Source organism: Equus quagga, chromosome 12 (assembly GCF_021613505.1).
Source record: "Equus quagga isolate Etosha38 chromosome 12, UCLA_HA_Equagga_1.0, whole genome shotgun sequence".
NCBI classification, from domain to species: domain Eukaryota; kingdom Metazoa; phylum Chordata; class Mammalia; order Perissodactyla; family Equidae; genus Equus; species Equus quagga.
The window spans coordinates 27,077,998-27,096,998 of NC_060278.1; the positions used below are offsets into that span (position 1 = coordinate 27,077,998).

The 19,001-nt window shown below is 36.1% G+C and overlaps 1 protein-coding gene across 2 annotated transcripts in view; it reads right to left on the bottom strand.

Annotated features, from left to right (window-relative positions):
• Positions 1-260: 260 nt before the first annotated feature.
• NET1 (neuroepithelial cell transforming 1) overlaps positions 261-19,001 on the bottom strand; it is a 61,583-nt gene continuing 42,842 nt past the window's right edge. Inside the window, exons 1-10 of one of the 2 annotated variants that reach the window (XM_046678678.1) lie at positions 12,707-12,971; positions 7,422-7,529; positions 6,335-6,502; positions 5,877-5,939; positions 5,446-5,542; positions 5,232-5,308; positions 4,275-4,532; positions 3,659-3,829; positions 2,482-2,668; positions 261-2,141 (exon numbers count right to left, since the gene is read on the bottom strand). In XM_046678678.1, coding sequence (XP_046534634.1) covers positions 1,735-2,141; positions 2,482-2,668; positions 3,659-3,829; positions 4,275-4,532; positions 5,232-5,308; positions 5,446-5,542; positions 5,877-5,939; positions 6,335-6,502; positions 7,422-7,529; positions 12,707-12,799 — 1,629 coding nt within the window. In that variant the 5' untranslated portion in view covers positions 12,800-12,971 and the 3' untranslated portion in view covers positions 261-1,734. Of the gene's footprint in view, positions 2,142-2,481; positions 2,669-3,658; positions 3,830-4,274; positions 4,533-5,231; positions 5,309-5,445; positions 5,543-5,876; positions 5,940-6,334; positions 6,503-7,421; positions 7,530-12,706; positions 12,972-19,001 lie in introns of those variants that run through there. The other variant, XM_046678679.1, reaches the window with a different exon arrangement.

Consider the following 19,001-nt stretch of genomic DNA (forward strand, 5'->3'; position numbering starts at 1 on the left):
ATAACCAGAAAGTGGCCAGATGTTTAGCTGTCTTCAATCCAATTGCTATTTCTGATTATACTGCATTCTAAATGGTTTTAATAAGATTCATAAAACTTGACGTAACTGATTCTTTCTCTTACTCATCAATGAATTTCAAAGGTTTAAGTATTTATGATTTTCTAAAACTTTTGTGAGGCTTGCTGTTACCTCCTTTGCCATACCAACATATTCTGGCAAATGTCCCCAAATATCCACAAGCAAGAAACCTTTAAGGGTGATTATGTGTGTGCTTGTTTTAATTGTATAATTCATTTATACAGAGAAATCACTCGGATTGATCTATTTACAGTCTTTTCCAATTTTCATTTCCACTGGCCAAATATAGTTCACAGAAGAGTCAATGTTTACGGAACTGATCACCACTATAAATCTGCCACGACACAGGGCTTGTTGTCCTCCCTTAGAGACATGATCTCATTCGGACAGGAACATTTTACAGGAAAAGATTCATCAGTCTTTTTCTCTCTTAAGAATAAATCCACCACAATTGATCTAATGTGGTCAAATTTTCAATACATTTCATTGTTTCTTTTCAAACCCATTATTCGCAGGTTATTATAAACCAAGGCAAATAAAGCTCACATCCCCCAACCTTCTACAACTTACTACACGCCCTCAGGTTTAGCTCTTGCTATCTCTTTCACGTTCTGGCACAGCCAGACATTTTTACTTTAAGACAAACCTACTCTCTTGTTCCCTCTTTTTTTCTTTTACTTACTACCAGTCAATTGCCTTCCCTTTTGCTTTTCAGACAACACTAAAACTGTCAACAAAATCCTTAAGGTGGTTTTCTTGCAGTAGTCCAGAACATACTGAGTCATTTCATGTGTGTTCACCACCCTGAAATGCTACACGTTAAAAATTGTAATTTTCTTAATTGGCTCAAAAACAGTATGGCTTGGTTTCACTTGGTAAAGTTAATATGATCAAAAAAATTTTATATATATACACACACACACACACATACACACACATTTTTAATCAAGAAAGAAAAATACTTTAAAGACATGCCAATTTGAAAAGGCATCAAAGTAAAAAAATAAAAGCAAATACTAAAAACTACTTTACAATAAAAAAATTAAATATTGGCCGGTTAAATGAATGAAAAAATGAGGAATGTGCAGTGAAAAAAAAACTAATATAAAGCATTCCAGTTGATAAAATGGAAAACCTATTAAGTTTTATGGTTCGTTTTCCAAGGAAGGTCTGTTTCAATGTAAATTCCGAAATATTACAAACACATATTCCATGTAGATTTTAGGTGCCAATGTTAAAATTTCAAATTCTGCATGCAAAGTTTATCAAATAAAGACTGGTAAAATCCCAGTATCTGCAAAATTTTAAGTTTTGGCAAAAACTGTATCACTACTGGTTGATACTGGAAAGTCATGATGAATTTGAATGAGGAGAAATTTCATAAATATTTCATTTGATTAAAAATACCAGGTTTGCATGTTCTAAATAATCTGAGGAAATACCTAAAAAAAAAGGATTTTAACAATAATCTGTATATATATCTTTAGCTGCCATTAAAAAAAAAATGGAACAACCCAAACCAACTAAAAACATAGCAAATGTTAAGACTACTATTAAGTAACCCTGCAATGCTCCCATGCCACATAACAAGAAACAACAAACTGTACACATTTATAAATAAACAGTCTCTCCACCAGTTAACACACAGAGCTTCCTTTACACCAGAGTCTCTTTCCGTTTGCCACTCAGCTGGGCTTTGTCCCTTGCTTTACGGAAGCTGGACTGTGTTCGGGGTGCTTTTACACTCTTAATGTCATCTGCTGTGTGTACTGGGGAGCCACATTCTGAAGCATCTCCATCAACTTCGACCTGAGTCACACTAGATGCTGTGGACACCCTTCTCTGGGCTCTGACGTTCCCGGCTGAGGGGTTGTTCTCTGTGTACTCCTCGTGGAGCTCTGGCAGACCCTGAAGCTCAGAGGGACTGGCGGCCTGCTGGAAAGGGGCAATGGCGGTTCGAATACAATTGAACCACTGCTGCTTGTGGAACACATCATTGGCTTGCAGAGTGTGAGACTGGCCTGGAGAGGGGTCTTGGAAGCGAACTCTAAAGATATTTTTAGCTAGAAAAATAAAAATGGAAAAGAAGGAAATCAGACGTAAGAAAAAAGTTTATTCTAGATAAAGTGGTCATAGAATCTTAGGACGGGGGCTGGTATTTACGCAATGTGCATTCTGTTAGGTCGATACATTAAATAAAGGCTACACGTTACTTATTAGACACACCTGCTGGTGTTACAGCAGTGAACCACCTGACAACTTAATGGGCATAACAGGTAGAGGACAACGGAACCCATTTCATTCATCTTTTATGTAGGGACAGAATTCTTAAAGATCAAAACAAAACTCATTTAGGTTCTGAGTTCATGTTTACTTAAACTATTTTAAAGCTCGTAGTTTTACCTTTATCTGAGTTGCTGAAAGCCCCTCGAAAGGACCCTCCCATTCTCACATCTCCATCCTGCAGGTCTTCTAAGACCAGCTCTTGGACTGGGATTGGTTGGCGGTAAACTTGGTAAGAGTGACGCTCATTTCGTGTAACAGGCCGAGTCAAAACCAAGATGTCTTGAAACAGGAAAATGTAAAGTTTCTGGAGAAACAGGAAACAAATCCTTCCTAAATATGAAACTTTGTAATTTTAAGTGATTGAAATCCATTGTTGAAATAGCTTGATTTGACATTAATTTCATCAAATTTATTTACTAAGGTCCCCCTTACAAATGATCCCATAAAGATGTGATTTCAAGGCTGTGCGTGCTATACTTGGAGAGCTTTTCTAATTTCAGACCATATAACACTTTTTTATGGGTGTGTAACATTAGATTAAGCAGTAGCTGAGTAAACGCTAAGCACCACAAAGACCTGACTATCAGTAGTAACATGAACGGAAACACCCGTATTGTATACCACAGTTTCCTAACAAAGCAAGGATTAAAAAATGCAAGCTGGTAAAAATGTTAATGATGCTATTTTGTCCCACACAAATTTAAGCTTTTAAAGAATAATTAGGCCTCATGATAGAAATCAGATTTCAGCTTTTTCCAAAAAAACCCTCAACTTATAAATTGGGCTTCTGAAAAGCACATAATGAAACAAAAATACCATTCCATGATTATACTTAGTTCTAGCCAGTACTTTTGTGATTAAGATTTTAAACATAGGTTTGCTTTCATTCAGTCCGCTGCAGAAATTTGTTCAGTAGTGCTAAAAACTACTTCCATCACTATAAAGTTAACTCTTCAAACTTTCTAAAGGATATGCTGTTTTATTAAACATTATGGAACTAACAATTTATTTAGAAAGGAATCTCTAGCTAAATAAGTTGATTTATGCTTCAAAACTAAGAAAGAAAGTATTACTGATTCTCCACTGAGACATTTAAGTCCTTCTGTAACAACAGCAACCAAATGTTTGCTTTATCAAAGCTGCTAACATAAAAAGAAAACCAGTAACCTTCCTTCATTATGTGATGAATTTATTTTACAAACCTGCTTCATAATTTATGTGGAAAAATTTAAACAGGATGGGAAGGGGAAAGTAAAAGCTCACTTCACATCAGTATCCAAATAAACAAACTTACATGTCCATTTTTATTCTTCAGTTCCCCGTGGCAAAGCAGCACCTTGCTCGCTTCAATTCTAGGATCCTTCTGCTTTTCATCCAGATACTCCAGTTTGTCAATGTAATACTGGCATTCTGATTCGCCTTTCTTCAAGTTGATATCAGAGAGAACTCCTTGTATTATCAGTATCTAAAAATTATCAAAAAATTGATAGAGCATTTTCAGCAGATTAACTTATCCTGTTTCGTACAGGGCTAAAACTTCACATTAAAATGATAGAGTTTTAAAGCTTGAAGGGACTCTAGAATCAGTTAATTCAGTTAGTCCCTTCGTTTCACAGAAGAAGAAACAGCCTCAGCCAAATTGAGAGATTTTCCCAAAGTCACACTTCTAGCTAGCGGAAGTGATCAGATTAGAATCGAGCCTTTTGATTAAGATATAAATATAAAATGCGTTACATCTCTGTATTGCTTAGCGCACAGTGCACTAACGTATGGGGAACTTAAAATGACAACAGAACACTTCACTATGCAGATTCAATAGGCATAAGATTTGAGAGTATGACTGTATACCTTCCACGGCAAGCTAATAGATAAACTTGAAAAACGTAAGAATCATTTATTGGACTACTTACAGCTTCCTCCAGAAGCTGAACATCAGGGTGGTCTTTTGGAGTATGTCTAAGAATTTCTTTCAACAGTAAAGGGTATTTGACTAGGCGACTTCGAGGAATATCCAGGAAGCTCCAAAGATCTAGTTTTCGACTGAAGGGAGACTCCAGACACCGCTGGAGGAAGTCTTGGACTCTTGGATCCTGTTTCTTTTGATCGAGAAGAGCTTTGGCTGCCAGCTGGTTACTACAGTAGCCTTTGTAGGCATTCAAGCCTGGCAACTGGAGAGTCATAAGAGAAAACAAAGTACAATAAGGTCCTCTTACAATTGAGCCCATTAGTAAGCCCATGATCTCAAAAATAAAACGTACAGCTATTCTTGAACATTTTAACAAGGTGTGGAAATTTTCCTGCAGGTGATAATGGGAGTAGGAGAGTATTCTGGGCCAACATCAGGATGCCCTTTTCCAATTTCCCCAATTCAGCCAAAGATTCATAACTTCCACTTCCCCCAAGCTCAGTCAGATGCTAGTCTTCTGTATTGCCAGGACCCCCGAGCATTTCTCTATCATGGTCACCACCGACCTTGAGACTGTTTATTTACTAGACTATTCTCTCACTAGATTATAAATGTAGAGACTGTCTTTCATCAGTGAATCCCTGAGTGATCCCTCCTAGAACAGTGCCTCGCATCTGGCAGGCACTCAAATGTTAACTGAAAGAGTGAAACAGACAATTAATGGAATATAATATGAGAAGGCTGTCTAGGGAGGAACATATTTTTATAACAAATAAAACTGTATCATTCATGAAGTATTTTTTAAAACAGCCTGTAACTTCTTATAGCTATGTAAATTTAATGCCCTGGTTATTTGTTTTTAGAATCCAGTTACTGGATCAAATGGATATGATATTCATCACAAATGACAAGTGTGGCATATCTGTAAGAAAGTGTCTGGAGTAAACAACCCGCTACATACCCAGCTCACAAGGATGTGACCAATATGCTCCACTGTTCCACCAGGCTTAGTTGCTTCTCCTATTCTTGCCAACAAATCTGAAGTGTGAAAAAGCAGAAATACCAATAATAGGTTTACTTAAAAAATAATTCAGCACTAAATTAGAAGTTTAGATTTAAAATTACTTGTGTTACTGCTGTTCAGATACTAATGAAAATTATGTAGCATATCTTACCTTCATGCAGAGGTATGTAAGCATCCAAATCACCAAATATATGTGTGAGTTCCTCCTCTGACATAATAGACAACTTTAACATGGGGTCATGGTAGGCCTGTCAGAGAGGGAGAAATGTGTCACACAAAGAGATCAAGCAAATAAAACATGATGACGGATCTTTGAATGCAAGCATGACTAACTACATAAAAGCTATAGTGGGTTCTATTTGTGACACATAAAGGAAATTAAAGCAATGTTAATCCCCAAATAGACTCTCTTACTGATATTCATATTTGAAGAGATGTCTCTAATAAACCTAATCTAAAAAAAGGATTCGCCAATAGATATCTTCTACTTTTCTACTTCTAAAGGTAAGAAAACTATCCTTTAGGATTTGTAAAATATAATTTTTAAAAACTAGAATATATGATAAAAAGTTATTTACTGACCTTTCTTGCAAGCTTGAGATCCTCGATTAAATCCTGTTCACCTCGGGACATTTCATATATTGCCTAAAAGAAATTCAGCAAACATCATTGGCCATTTCTTCCTTTGAGAAAAGAAAATTATATACAACTGATATTTACCATCACTTATGTTCTAAATGGCACTTTTTTAAAGTGACTGAGTCTGAAAATTATAATTCAGAATGGAATCTCAAATAAAAGGTTGCCGTATGTTTTATAATTTTACCCCATTTGAGTTGTTAAATTTGATGATTACCACCTATCACAAAGTGTTGCTCAGCATGCGTTATGAATTAATGCTCAAATACAAAAACGCAAGTTGATTTTGACATAGCCATTAGTTTGCTATTCTTCTGGTAAAACATATGTTTAAAAAAGGGGACTACTTTTTTTTTAATATAAGCTAATAAATACGGTCTTGCTATTGAATGCCAGCATACCTCCTGACGTTTGATTTCTTTGGTAGTTAAAGACTCCTTCATACTGACGTCTAACATCTCTGACCACAGTACACTACTTCTCCTTTTGGCAGGCGTTGGGATTGTTGATCTGCTCGATGACTTCTGGGCAGAAGCTGGGGATCTGTTGTCACCACGAAGGGTAAATGACTTAAAAGAAAAAGCAAAGAGGTGAATAAAAGAGAAAAGATTTGGAGGCTACAGTAATTATTCTCTTTTTTTCCTTAAAAATATTAGAAAGACAAATTAAGAACAAAGTTCTGAGGATTTCTCAATGCATTAAACAATCATTTATCCAAGCTTCAATCTATCATTCTAAAATATTTATTAGGGTTGGCCCAGTGGCATAGTGGTTAAGTTCATGTGCTCTGCTTCAGCGGCCCAGGGTTTGTGGGTTTGGATCCTGGGCACGGCCCTACACACTGCTCATCAAGCCATGCTGTGGCAGTGTCCCACATACAAGATAGAGGAAGACTGGCACAGATGTTAGCTCAGCAACAATCTTCCTCAAGCAAAAAGAGGAAGATTGGCAACAGGATGTTAGCTCAGGGCCAATTTTTCTCACACACACAGAGTATATACATATTTATCAGCCAAAATTACTTTTTGGGAATAAAAACTATCCAAGACCATGCTTTGATATAAGATGGAAACTAACATAATGAGGCTATATAAATATTATTCTGGTAACAGTATTTCTTACCAGCATATTCCAAAAGGGAAAGTTATGTTTAAGTATAATAGCACAAACCTGTTTGTACAACTCAAAGAAAAATACAAATTTTAGGTTTCTATAAAAAACCCCCTGGGGCTGGCCCTGTAGCCGAGTGGTTAAGTTTGCGTGCTCCGCTTTGGTGTCCCAGGGTTTTGCTGGTTTGGTCCTGGGGGCGGACATGGCACTGCTCGTCAGGCCATGCTGAGGTGGCGTCCCACATGCCACATCTAGAAGGACCCACAACTAAAAAAAATATACAACTGTGTACTGGGGTGCTTTGGGGAGAAAAGGGAAAAATAAAATCTTTAGGGGAAAAAAAAAAACCCTCACTACATTCCCTCCGACCCCCCTTACCTGTATTGTTTGACCAAAGCGTCTGACTGCTCCATTTCTTACAGGAGAGATTAAATTTGCTAAGGATGTGACCCGAGCTAGAGGTCGAACTCTTTTATTGCTTGGCTCCTATAAAAACAAAAACAGGTTATACTAAATGTGTGTTTAGGTGTAATAATTTCAAACAAGTTTGGACAAAGTTGAGCCCTCTCGAAAACCAATATTTGTACATTATGAAATACAGAAACATGGAACTCTGAAAATGAATGTTGTTCTTCATTGTTAAAACACTAAGAACACTGCTGAGTTGCAGTAATTTATTAAAAAATAAATGGTATAGAAAAGACCAGTTGAATAGCTGAATAGCACTCTGAGAATATAACAAATATTATCATTAAACAGAAGAAAAACTAAAATTAAAACAAAGAAATTAGATTCTAAAATCCTATAGAACTTTTAAGTTTAATATAGAGAGTAACTTTAAAAAAATTATTATTATGAAAAATTTCAAACATACACAAAAGTGGAGAATAGCATAATGGATTCTATGTCCTTATGTCACTCAGCTTCAATAGGTTTTGGTGTAACAATCTGTTTCATCTCTGCCCCAACTGGAATATTTTAAAGCAAATCCCAGACATTATATCATTTCATTCTTAAATACTTTAGTTAGAGAAGTGCTTTTAAAGAACATGTTTGACACTGGAATGGATTAACTTTTAAGGCAGTGAGGTCCCTGTCAGGTGAGGTGTTCAAGCAGAGGCAAGACAATGGTTAAAAGAGCACTCAGGCTCTGGAATCAGACTGACTGGGCCCAAATCCTGGTTCTAGCACTTGCTAGGGAACACCTGGGGTCTCAGTTTCCTCATCTGTAAAATGAGATTAATATTAGAATGTCTCTATAAAGTTGTTAGGAAGATTAAGATATGTTTAAAAGGCTCAGAACAGTGCTTGGAACATATTAAGTTTTAGCTATTACTAACATTCTTTCTTAGGAATATTCCCACTTTACATAAATATTTGTATTTATAAATAATTGGATCCTCTCTCATACATTTAATGTATTAACTTAAAGGAAAAGTATATATAAATTTAGAAGAAATAGTTATTACTCTACACATATTGTTTTTAAAATAACAGTACAGCAAACATATCAATCATTCAAGGATCTCGAAACTTCAAAAATTGCATTATTCAAATTTTATTGCTAGGAAAATGGAGGCATACCATTAGGTGACTCATACAGCTATTGAAATAAAGAAGGCTAGATCACAAACCAGGCCTATCCCTTATAATGTCCATGGAGTATAACTGCTGGTTTGTATTTAGCGCCTTTGATAATTGTAGCATACTTGATAAAATAATTTTGCTAAGAATTCAGAAGGACATATAATTAAAAATTATACTAAAATTACCACTTAAAAATAAAAATTATTTTAAAGTGACAGATGAAACATTTTTTCTAAAAATCCTTTGATATGACTAAAGTTATATAAACAAGGGGTGAGGAAATTGAATAAAAATAATCCCCTTAGAATAATTTAAGAATATAGCGACAGAAAGAGTTAAAATTCTCTGGAAAGAAACTTAAATGATTCAAATAGCCAAAGAAGCAACAAGACGCCTTCGTGCCCTAAAGGTCTACATACATGTCAGAAAGGAGCGTGACCCACTAAGCAGACTTCAGATGGCCAAGGAGAATTCAGGCCTTTGAAAGCCTTAAGAGGTGGAGTTGTAGATCAACCCTCCCCTGCCAAAATAATTAACTCCAAAGTCAAACTTTGAATATAAAGCCATTAATGTGAAAATGTTAAGTGAACTGAAAAAGAAACCTTCAAGATATGTAGTTAAATGACACACTGTGTGGTCAAGGACATGTGTGAATGCCTCTACAATATACATCTGTGCAAGACTGAAGTGACACATGCATGGCAGAAGGTCCAGCATAAGGCATTCCTTTCTATTTAGCAAAGACAGCACAAAGAGTCTTCTGTTTGAAGAGAGATATAATTACCTCACAAAGTAAGATATGGTAACGTTAACTAGAAACAAAGCAGTTGTCAGAAAATTCTGTTTCACTTTTTGGAAACAGAGGTTAATTCTGCTTCTTTGTTTAAAGCATAACAAACTTGACTTCCTAGTAAATCACAAAATATTTAATTTCAATTTAAAAGTCTTTGGAAAGGTGCTCTTCCCAGTGAATTTGAAAGGAAAGGTTAGTTTAGCTGGGAGGAAAGGAATTTTTGATTCCTATTTTATTACATAATATCAAATTAATAATAAAAAATTATTGTCTTTGTAGGATCAGTTACAGTACAACTACTAATTTCCTGGTGACTCAAAATTATGTGTTTAAAATTAAAACTACAGAATTTAGATTTAGATAACAAAATGTAAATATATCTAAAACATCTTTAATGTGGATTTTGTTTATGGAGTCTCTTTAGGGTGGCAGGATATGCTAAGCAGTATCTGGTGGTTACATATGTCCCACAGTCTTTTAGAAACCCATCTATAGCCTCACTTCTTCACAAAGAACATGTTAGTCTTAAGAGTTTATCTAATCTAAGATGTCTTGTTAAGAATGCCTCTAGCTCAGTCAGTACAGCACGAGAGTCTTAAAATGTCTTGGTAAGAGAGTATGGTACTAAATCTGGAAATATGGGTGGTGGGGGGAAAGGGAGGGTGGGAGGACAACTTCGTATTTTTCACACATGCTTTTGGGGATTCAATAAAACTTTGCTGCCTTACTAAAAGGATATATGTGAAGAATGTTTGGCAGACAACACAAACTTTTAGCATATATATTCAAAAGTATAAAAAATTTTAATGAATAAAATCACTTAAATGTGATTGAAATGTAAAGGTGTAATATCAAATATGGTTCATCACTAATTTCAGGATACATACACTATTTGAAAAAAATGTCATACAGAAAACCTTTGTGGAAAAGTGATATAGAGTAGGCATTCATGGGTCACGTATAAGCGTGGGACAAAAATTTGTCTCTTAAAATACAGGTTAGGATTTGGTCCACATGAGCTACAACCAAAAGCAGTTTTTCGTTAGAGGTCTAGATGAACCATTTTAGTTATCTTGGTTTGGCTACTAAGAACCTAAAAATGTGCACTGTCAGAAACATAGTCCTAAGACAAAATTTTTCGAGAACTGGTATTACACCCATATCTGTCCCTCCACGCACACAGGACACAGGACACAGGTACAGCGTCTGGAGATGAAGGAAGAGAGGGCTAGGCGTCTACCTATCTTACATAATGGTTTTGTTGCTGTTGTTGCTTATTTCTGTTTTGGAGGGTTATTAAGAGTGTTATGGTGAATACAAGACACTTAAAGAATGGGTACAGATATTCAAATTATACACTCTCTTCAAAAGACAACCTGAAAATCTATGGGAATAAACAAATACCAACAAGTTTTACATGCTTGAGGAAATTTCCACTGTAGGCAACCTTTCACCAGGGCTAAAGTTCACTTAGATGGGAAAAAAACCCCAACACCCTTTAACATAAATTTATGTTGTTTATTTACATTACCTTTTAACCAGATATCTAGTTTAGCTAGGTAATCACATGTATTATTACAGGGAATCTGCCTTGAGACCAAGTTTTTAATCAATCTCTTTGTTTTGCTAATCTACTTGCAGTCAAATTTTATGCCTTAAAATATTCTATAAAGAGAAAATTATTAAGATCAATTTAAAGTCTTTCATTGGGATGTACCCTGCACATAAAAGCAACAACATGGAACAACTCTGTTGTAAACTCTGTTTTTTTTGTAAGAAGTTTTTTCCTACTAATGATGTCACGTAAGAGGATATAATTTAGGATGGTCACTTCTATAGTCAACCAAATCAAGACACTTAAAAAAACAAACCAGTACATGTCTAGGTTTATTCGTTTGGGTTACTGGATAAACAATTTTCTCTATCTGGCAAAAACTTTAAGAAGAATAAAAAGAAAAAGTTATTTACAAAAAGGTAGAACTGAGTTATGATCACATAGTATTTCTTCCTTTTCTACTTAGCAACAGAAATAGTCAAATTTAGTTATTTACTTAAGGCTGTGTTGCTACTACTAAAAACCCGACAACATTCCTGGTATTTTTAATCTTTGGAATAAAGGTATGCCAGAAACACGGCTAACGCTTGATATCAAGCAAAAAAGACTAGTTCTTGATGGTCCAAAAGAGGATCAGTTTCAATATTTACACTGACGACCACATATGACTTGCAACTCAAAGGAAGTGCTTATACATTTTGAGAAAACTGAAACATATGAGCAAAACCCAAAACCAAACAAACATAAAATAAAAACCAAAGCCAAACCACACCAAATGAAAGCATACCTCCTAAAGATGGCAGCTATTTTAACTACCAAAAGGTGTATGTATGATACAAAGCTTTACTGAGGTATACAATAAACTGCACATATCTAAAATATATAATTAGATACATTTTGATATATGTATATAGCCACAAAACCATCACCACAATCAAGATAAGTATATAGTTAATTGAATACAGGAACACTATTTCTATCATGTGATAATATAGTATCTATCATAGAGTATATTTTTTGTATTATGCAGTATAAATACAATACCCATATAGTATTAAATTAACTGTCAAAATTAAATAAAATGGCATAAAAATCACTTATTTTGATAAATGTTCATAAAAACTTTTAAAAATCACAATGACTTCAGACAATTAAGGCAAGGAGGATAGAAGTACCTAAATAATGATTCATTGGTTTAAATATTTTTACATGTTTTTCTTTCTGAAGAAACAAACTTGCAAACAATGGACTTAGATGTGGAAAGAAAGATAAAAATGAGCACTAGGTCAGAGAGCACTTTAGCTGCAACGCGTTCACCAGCATTCACTTACAAGGAAGGGATTCTTATTTTCCTCTTATTCTCTAAGGCAATTCCTAAGACTAGGAAATATAAACGCAAGTTACAAAAAAACAACTGTGTGAAGCATCAGAAACATGACCTATTAACCAAATTGAGAAGCATATACATTTAAAATCTTTTTCTTTTTGTATAAAAGTTTGTGTACACTCAGGCTATGCTATGTAAAAACCTTATCACAGTTCCTAAACTTATACCATAGTTCCTACACACATTTCAAACTTGCATATAAATCAAAGGCATACATTTTAACACTCAGTAAGATCAAAAGTTGAGTTTAAAATTACACTGTTAATAAATTGTTAAAAATCTGAAAAGTTCCATGGAGTTAGAAAACATTCCTTTAGCTTAATTTTCTCTTAAAGTCTTACCTCTTGTTCTCTGAAGGACTGATTATTAACATCTAGGACTCGTATAGTCCTTTTAATAGGTAGAAGACCTCCAATCTCATCATGCGCCACCATGCTTTACCAAGTATCCCTCAAAAGTCTTTAGAATTAATCCACATCCGAGTCAGCCCTATAAGGAAGCTCTAAACCAGCACACAAGCTTCTCCTCGGAGCGTCGGCCACCCTGGGCAGCCATTTGCCCAAGCCTCTTCCCTGTGGTGGAGCGGCTTCTACAAGCAGCAGTGAAAAAGCACAGACCTCAAGGCTCTGTGGGAGGGACCAACTGCGCACCCGGCTCTAGTGGGCGGGCACCTAAGGGACACATGACTCCAGTTAACTGACAGCTGGGCACACCTAAGTTCTCAGTTTTCGCTCTGCAAGAGAAAGCTCTTTATCAAGAGGTTTGGAATTTCTATAGTCAGACAAGAAGGGAAAAGGAAACTGGGTTAAAGTGAGGCTTTTCCTGATTTAAAAGACATTCCCAAAGGGAAACTAATTGTTATCTAGGTTACCCACGCTAGTACTTAGTTACAGACAGGACACTTTCCCTATAAAGCCCTATTACCTAGAAAGGAACTTAGTATGGACAACGTGACAACTTTAAGTAAAACAGTCGTAATTCAGTGTCAGGTAAGTGTGTATACTAAAGAAAAGCCCAATTATCCAGGGACCTTGCTCTTGTTTCACATCAGTGCAAGAATACTCACAATTGTAAAATCATCTGAGTCTTTACATACTGGTTCCCGTCATTTTTTCTTAAGACTAACAGAGTGAGGACAGGAGGCACACTTCAGGTCACTCTTCCTAAAGTAACCCTCCCAAAGGGCTATGGGTAAAGTATAATTGGGCTACCTCAGATTTTAAAGTTCAGAATTTCTTAGACTTAAATGTAGATATTTTTTCTACATGTTTTAAAAACTTGCTATCTGTGTAATAGATGTTTTATAACAAATACACAAAAGGTGATTTCTGTTCTGAAAGGTCCTTCTCTGTTCTGAATTAAACAATTTTGATGTAGTCCTAATAGGGTCAAAAGACCTACTTAAAAAGTCTTCCATTTCACAGATGAAGAAATGAGGTTCACAGAGGTGAAGCCACCTGCCAAAGTCATGCACTAGTGACAGTCTCTAAACTTCTAGTCTAAACTCCTTTCCTCAATGGAAAAGCACTACTATGTCCTTTCATTTGGTAGCCTGCTATGAAGCAGATTTTCTTCTTTAACAGAAAGTACTGTATTCTATTTTGAAAGGTAGGATTTTATCTTAACTGTATACTACTATGAATAATATGATGCTGGTAATTTGCAAAAAAAAGTTTCTATTCTTAGGATTTATTAGGATCAGAGAAATCTACTACATGGAAGGCATTATTCTAGATACTATGGGTGATACAAAAAAACAGGTTTCATATCTGCTGCTAAAGTGCTAATAGACCATTGTGTAAAGGTAGGCCACACAAAGAGATAACTAATACAAGGCAGCTTTTGAAAATTCCAAAATAAGTTGTATAGCTAGTAAATGCTACAGGAGTTTAGGAGGAGAAACCTTCTGAGATGGGGCTGGGAAAGACGCTAGGGAAGAGGCTGTAAGATGTTATTTCAGTGGTGCCTTGAAGGCCGTGTTATGTTTTCTGTAGGTCTGAGCAAGGAAAAAGTGTGAGGCTTTACGAAAGGAGCATGAGGGAGTAAAGAGTAAACTTGCAGTGTGTAGTCACAGGCTGTGGGTAAAGACAGAGAGGCAGATGGTTTTATTGAGCAGGTAAGAGAGATAATGAATGTTATGTTGTAAGCTGGTGTTTGAGATGATCTGAAAGATGACTGGAAATTTAATGCAAAAATCACAATCAGGTATCAAGAACTTTGCCTAAAGTAAGGACAGTAGGAAAGGAAAAGGACATATTCGAGAGACAAAATATGCAAGAAGTCAAAGATGCCTACGATTTTAAAGCTAGGATGGGTAACTATTAATGCAAATAAAGAAATAAGGAAGAAAAAGCTTTGAAAGAAACTTCTGAGTTTCACTTCAGATATACTGAGTCTGAAGTGGTAGAAGAAAATGCAAATGAAAATACTGAGCTAGTGCTTGGAAATGTTGAACAAGGATTTAGAAGATGCCAGAGGGTAGATTTAGATTGGGGAGTCAGATACACAGAAATCAGAGTTTAAGTTTTGGGAGTGAATGACATGCCTGAGAGAGAAAAAAGAACAGGGCTCCAAGGATCTAACTTAGGAGAAATGCCAAGGAAAAAGAATTTTGCAAAAGGAACAGTCAGAAGGAAAGAAACAAAGCAAGATGCCAAGGGAAGAAAAGGTGTTAAATAGGCAAAAAGGTTAGGAAGGGTAAGAAAAGATTCGTGGATTTAGCGATTACAAGTTTAATGACCTCAAGTGTGCTAATTCAGTGAAATAAAGACAGAAGAGAAATGACAGAGGCTGAAGAGTGAATAGAGCAGAATAAACAGTGGGTACAGATTATTTATAATGACAATCTATAAAAAAACAGTTTACTAAGATTTGTAGCACAGTGTTACTTCTTGCAGGAAGGACCAACATTACCCTTCTGTAAACACCAGTGTGTTTTGTATTCACACTGATGTTAATAATTCATTTTTCTGCTTTGAGATCTTTTAAAAAATAATGGTTGTTGGTTAGTTACATTTCCTCTATCTACCCTTTATTACTCACTCACATCTGGGCAATGTGTGTAGTGTGGTTGGCCTTAAGAGTGGCTAACTATTTGTGGAAGATAGTTCTACAAAGTGTTAAAGGAGAGGCACCTCAGAGACCATGGAATCTAGTTTCCTAATTTTACAGCTAAGAACACTGATCTGCCTAAGCCCTCAGAGATAATAAGAGGCTAGGCTAGAACTCAGCAGTCTGGGTCAGTTACTTTTGTCAGATAAAAAATGGTGCAAGGTCAACAATTTATGGCCACTAGTTTCATAAGGGAATAAAGGACTTATGCCCAGCGAGAGTTAGGAAAGAAGCTGCTAGGGCATTCTCATGGGTCTCTTATCTGACGTCTTTCTCCAAATTATGTTTTTCCATTTAGTTCTGATAGAGTTGTAAAGTCAGGATAATGAGTGGAGGGGAGATCTCTCATTTCTCTCCTTTAGCTGAGGACCCAAGAGGTAAAGGTAGAAGTCTTTATATGTAAAATCAGAAAGTGTACAGGAGCCAAAGAAGGTCTAAAGGTGATAGTCACAGCACAAAAATCCTAGCTCACCAACCCTAAAAATCTTAGTTTCATTTTGAATGTTCAGGTTTGTGGTCTAAATATAATTTAGACAACTGTAGATAGCATCTAAAAAGGCAACAATGAAGATGGGGTGTTCAATTAGCACTCTGAGTGATGAGCCTGAGAGACTCTTGAGTCTTAGCAACACTCCATAAAATCAGACAGCTGAAAAGGTCCTTTGAGATCAATAACTCATCCTCGCCAGTTTTCTTAGGAGGAAACTGAAGGACAGCAGTGAAAAGAAAAGAGAAATTTGAGTCCTTATTCTGTGCTAGGAGTTTTATGTATGTAATCTATTTAACTAACTTTAAGAAGTATGTACTATTACCTCCATTTTACAGATGGAGGAAACCAGGACTCAGAACGTTTAAGAAACTTGTCCAAAATTGCATGGTTAATCAATGGCTGGACAGGTTTGAATCTGGGCTGCTCAACTCCTATTACAATATACCTTCCAGGTAAGACAAGACATGTCACACCTTTAGCACATGTTCAGTACATCCTCAGTGCTCAAACAGTGCTAGTTGTCATTCTGTGAGTTGGGAGCAGAGCTAGGTTTAAAAGTCTCCTTAGAGCTTTTAAGATGTTTTAAATTTATAAATTAAAAAACTTAACCGAATTATCTAAAAGTAATAATGTAGCTTTGTAAAAGATATCCAATTTTTTGGGTAAATTATTGGTTTCCAAAGACCAAAGGTGTAGTTATAACCTCTGTTCTTCGGCTTGTATGGAGTCTTCAATGCTTTCTTTCCTAAAACATGAATAAAGTAAAGAGAAAGATAACCTTGCTTCCTTTCTCTATAGAAAAAGGACTGTTAGGCTATTTCCCTTTTTTTCTTTTAATGTGAAATTAGAATTCTGGAATTTAGAAATAAATTAGAGCTGGAGAAAAATTACTTTGGTCTAGATACTATTTGTTTTTATTTACTTTTGTCTGGAACAATAACAAGCAATTGGAAATTAGGCTAGGAAAGCCATATAATGGGTAAAGAGAAAACAAAATTTAAGTTCTCTGCTGCCCTCTACATGGGATATTGTGAAATGCAATCGCTAACCTGCTTTGCTTTTTTCAACTTTGTAAGGACGTTATATAGATGACTACATAAACAACATTTTAACCTGTAGAGAAATATGGATGACAGTAAAATTTGTATCTTCAGCCCTTGTGGAGCGCTGTTTTATATATTAAATTAAACATATATTTAAAAATCATACAAGTGTATGAAAAGATTCCACAGTTCCTAAGAAGTATTTTAAGGACTTTTTCTAAAAAAAGAAAACTATGTTCCACTTTAAAACTCTAGAGTTCAAAATTACAAATAACTTCCATGAATCTCACTAAAAGTAGGTTAGTTAAAAACAAAATTTCAAATTTTACTAAAAAAGGAAGCATTGATTGAAACAGTAACAAAATAGAACTTCTGAGAAACCAGAGTTCCAAAGTATCTAGTAATGAGTTAAAAAGACAACAAAAAAACGCAGTTACAGTTGGACTAGATGAGTATGAAAGAAGTTAGTCATAAAGTTACACGTGGATTTGAGTTTTTAAATATCATTTGGATTAAAACTTGAGTGTCTCAGGGCCAGCCCAGTGAGGTAGTGGTTAAGTTCATGTGCTCTGCGTCAGTGGCCCAGGGTTTGGAGGTTCGGATCCCAGATGCAGACCTAGCACCACTCGTCAAGCTGTGCTGTGGCAGTGTCCCACATGAAAAATAGAGGAAGATTGGCATGGATGTTAGCTTAGGACCAATCTTACACACACACACACATACAAATTTGAGTGTCTCCAAGCTTTAGTAAATTTGGTTTGGGAAAAGATCAATTCAGATCAATTAAACACTACTAGAAAGACAGTAAACAGAATAGCTGACAGGCTAAGAAGTTTGGTATTATCAAAACCATGGTTCTTTTTGCAATGACAATACAAATAGCGAAAAAAACAGGGTATTGGTGCTGTTAGTGGTGACTTTCAATCTCAAGTACACAGGATAACAAATAATTTCCAGTATAATGTAGGATTACTTATGCTTATGTAACAGGAAGTTGATTGGGATTTTTCCCGGCAACTCGGCTAAGGCCAAAACCTGAAGACAAACGATACAGTGCCTTGTGCCCAGCCTATTTTCTCAGCCCACTTTTTACTTCAGTCATTGCTGCAGTAGCCAGCTCCAGGACAGCACCTTGCCTCAGGTGCACCGTGTCTCTCTTGCTTTTCACCCTGGGCTTCTTGGATGCCAGAGTGTGGGATTTACATGTAGGTAGTGAGGGAATAATACCCTACAGGGCAATGGCTGACTAATGGAGCACAGGAGCCGGTGGATAAAAGTTCCCTCTTCAGTCCCTTGAGAAGACAATTCAGCAGTGTATTTTACACAGCTCTTCAGAAGGTCCCAGTGAGATCAAGACTCCGTTGCTCACAGTGACCAGCCTAATTACAGACACTTGCATTACTGCCTCCTTCTATTTTGCTTCCCTATTCCTGTTTCCTGGGACCAAACCTCAAAATAGACTACCTGTCAATAAGCTCATGTTTCAGGCTCTGATTTCTGGAGGGAACCTGGGCTAAGACATTGACACTGAGACTGGCCCTGGAGATTAGATACACAGGATGAGATTCTGGGACTGGGTCACTCATTGGTAAAATGGTGATAAGGACTATAGGTATGTATTGGATAAAGATGGAGCAGTGGCAATGGTGGCAAATGAGCAACATAGGAGGCAATGGTAACTGTAAGGATAGTAGAGTTGGCTGGCTTTTGTTAATTGCCTTAAAAGCCTTGACAAAGCAGCAGGTAACCTTTATAATGTTCTTAGAGTCATTATGACGGGAAGGGCCAAGTGGCAGCCCCTGAAATTTCACCTCCTACACTTGAGCCAAAATAAGAAATAGAAGCAAGATTGTACACCAAGAAAAAATACAGAGATAACCATCAAAGTTACAGCAGGGAGAAGTGGAAGTCTCGACCATATCTCCATTCAAATAATCTGTCTGCTTCCTACCATGAGATGGACTGTGATGGGTAACAGTGGACTATTGTAAA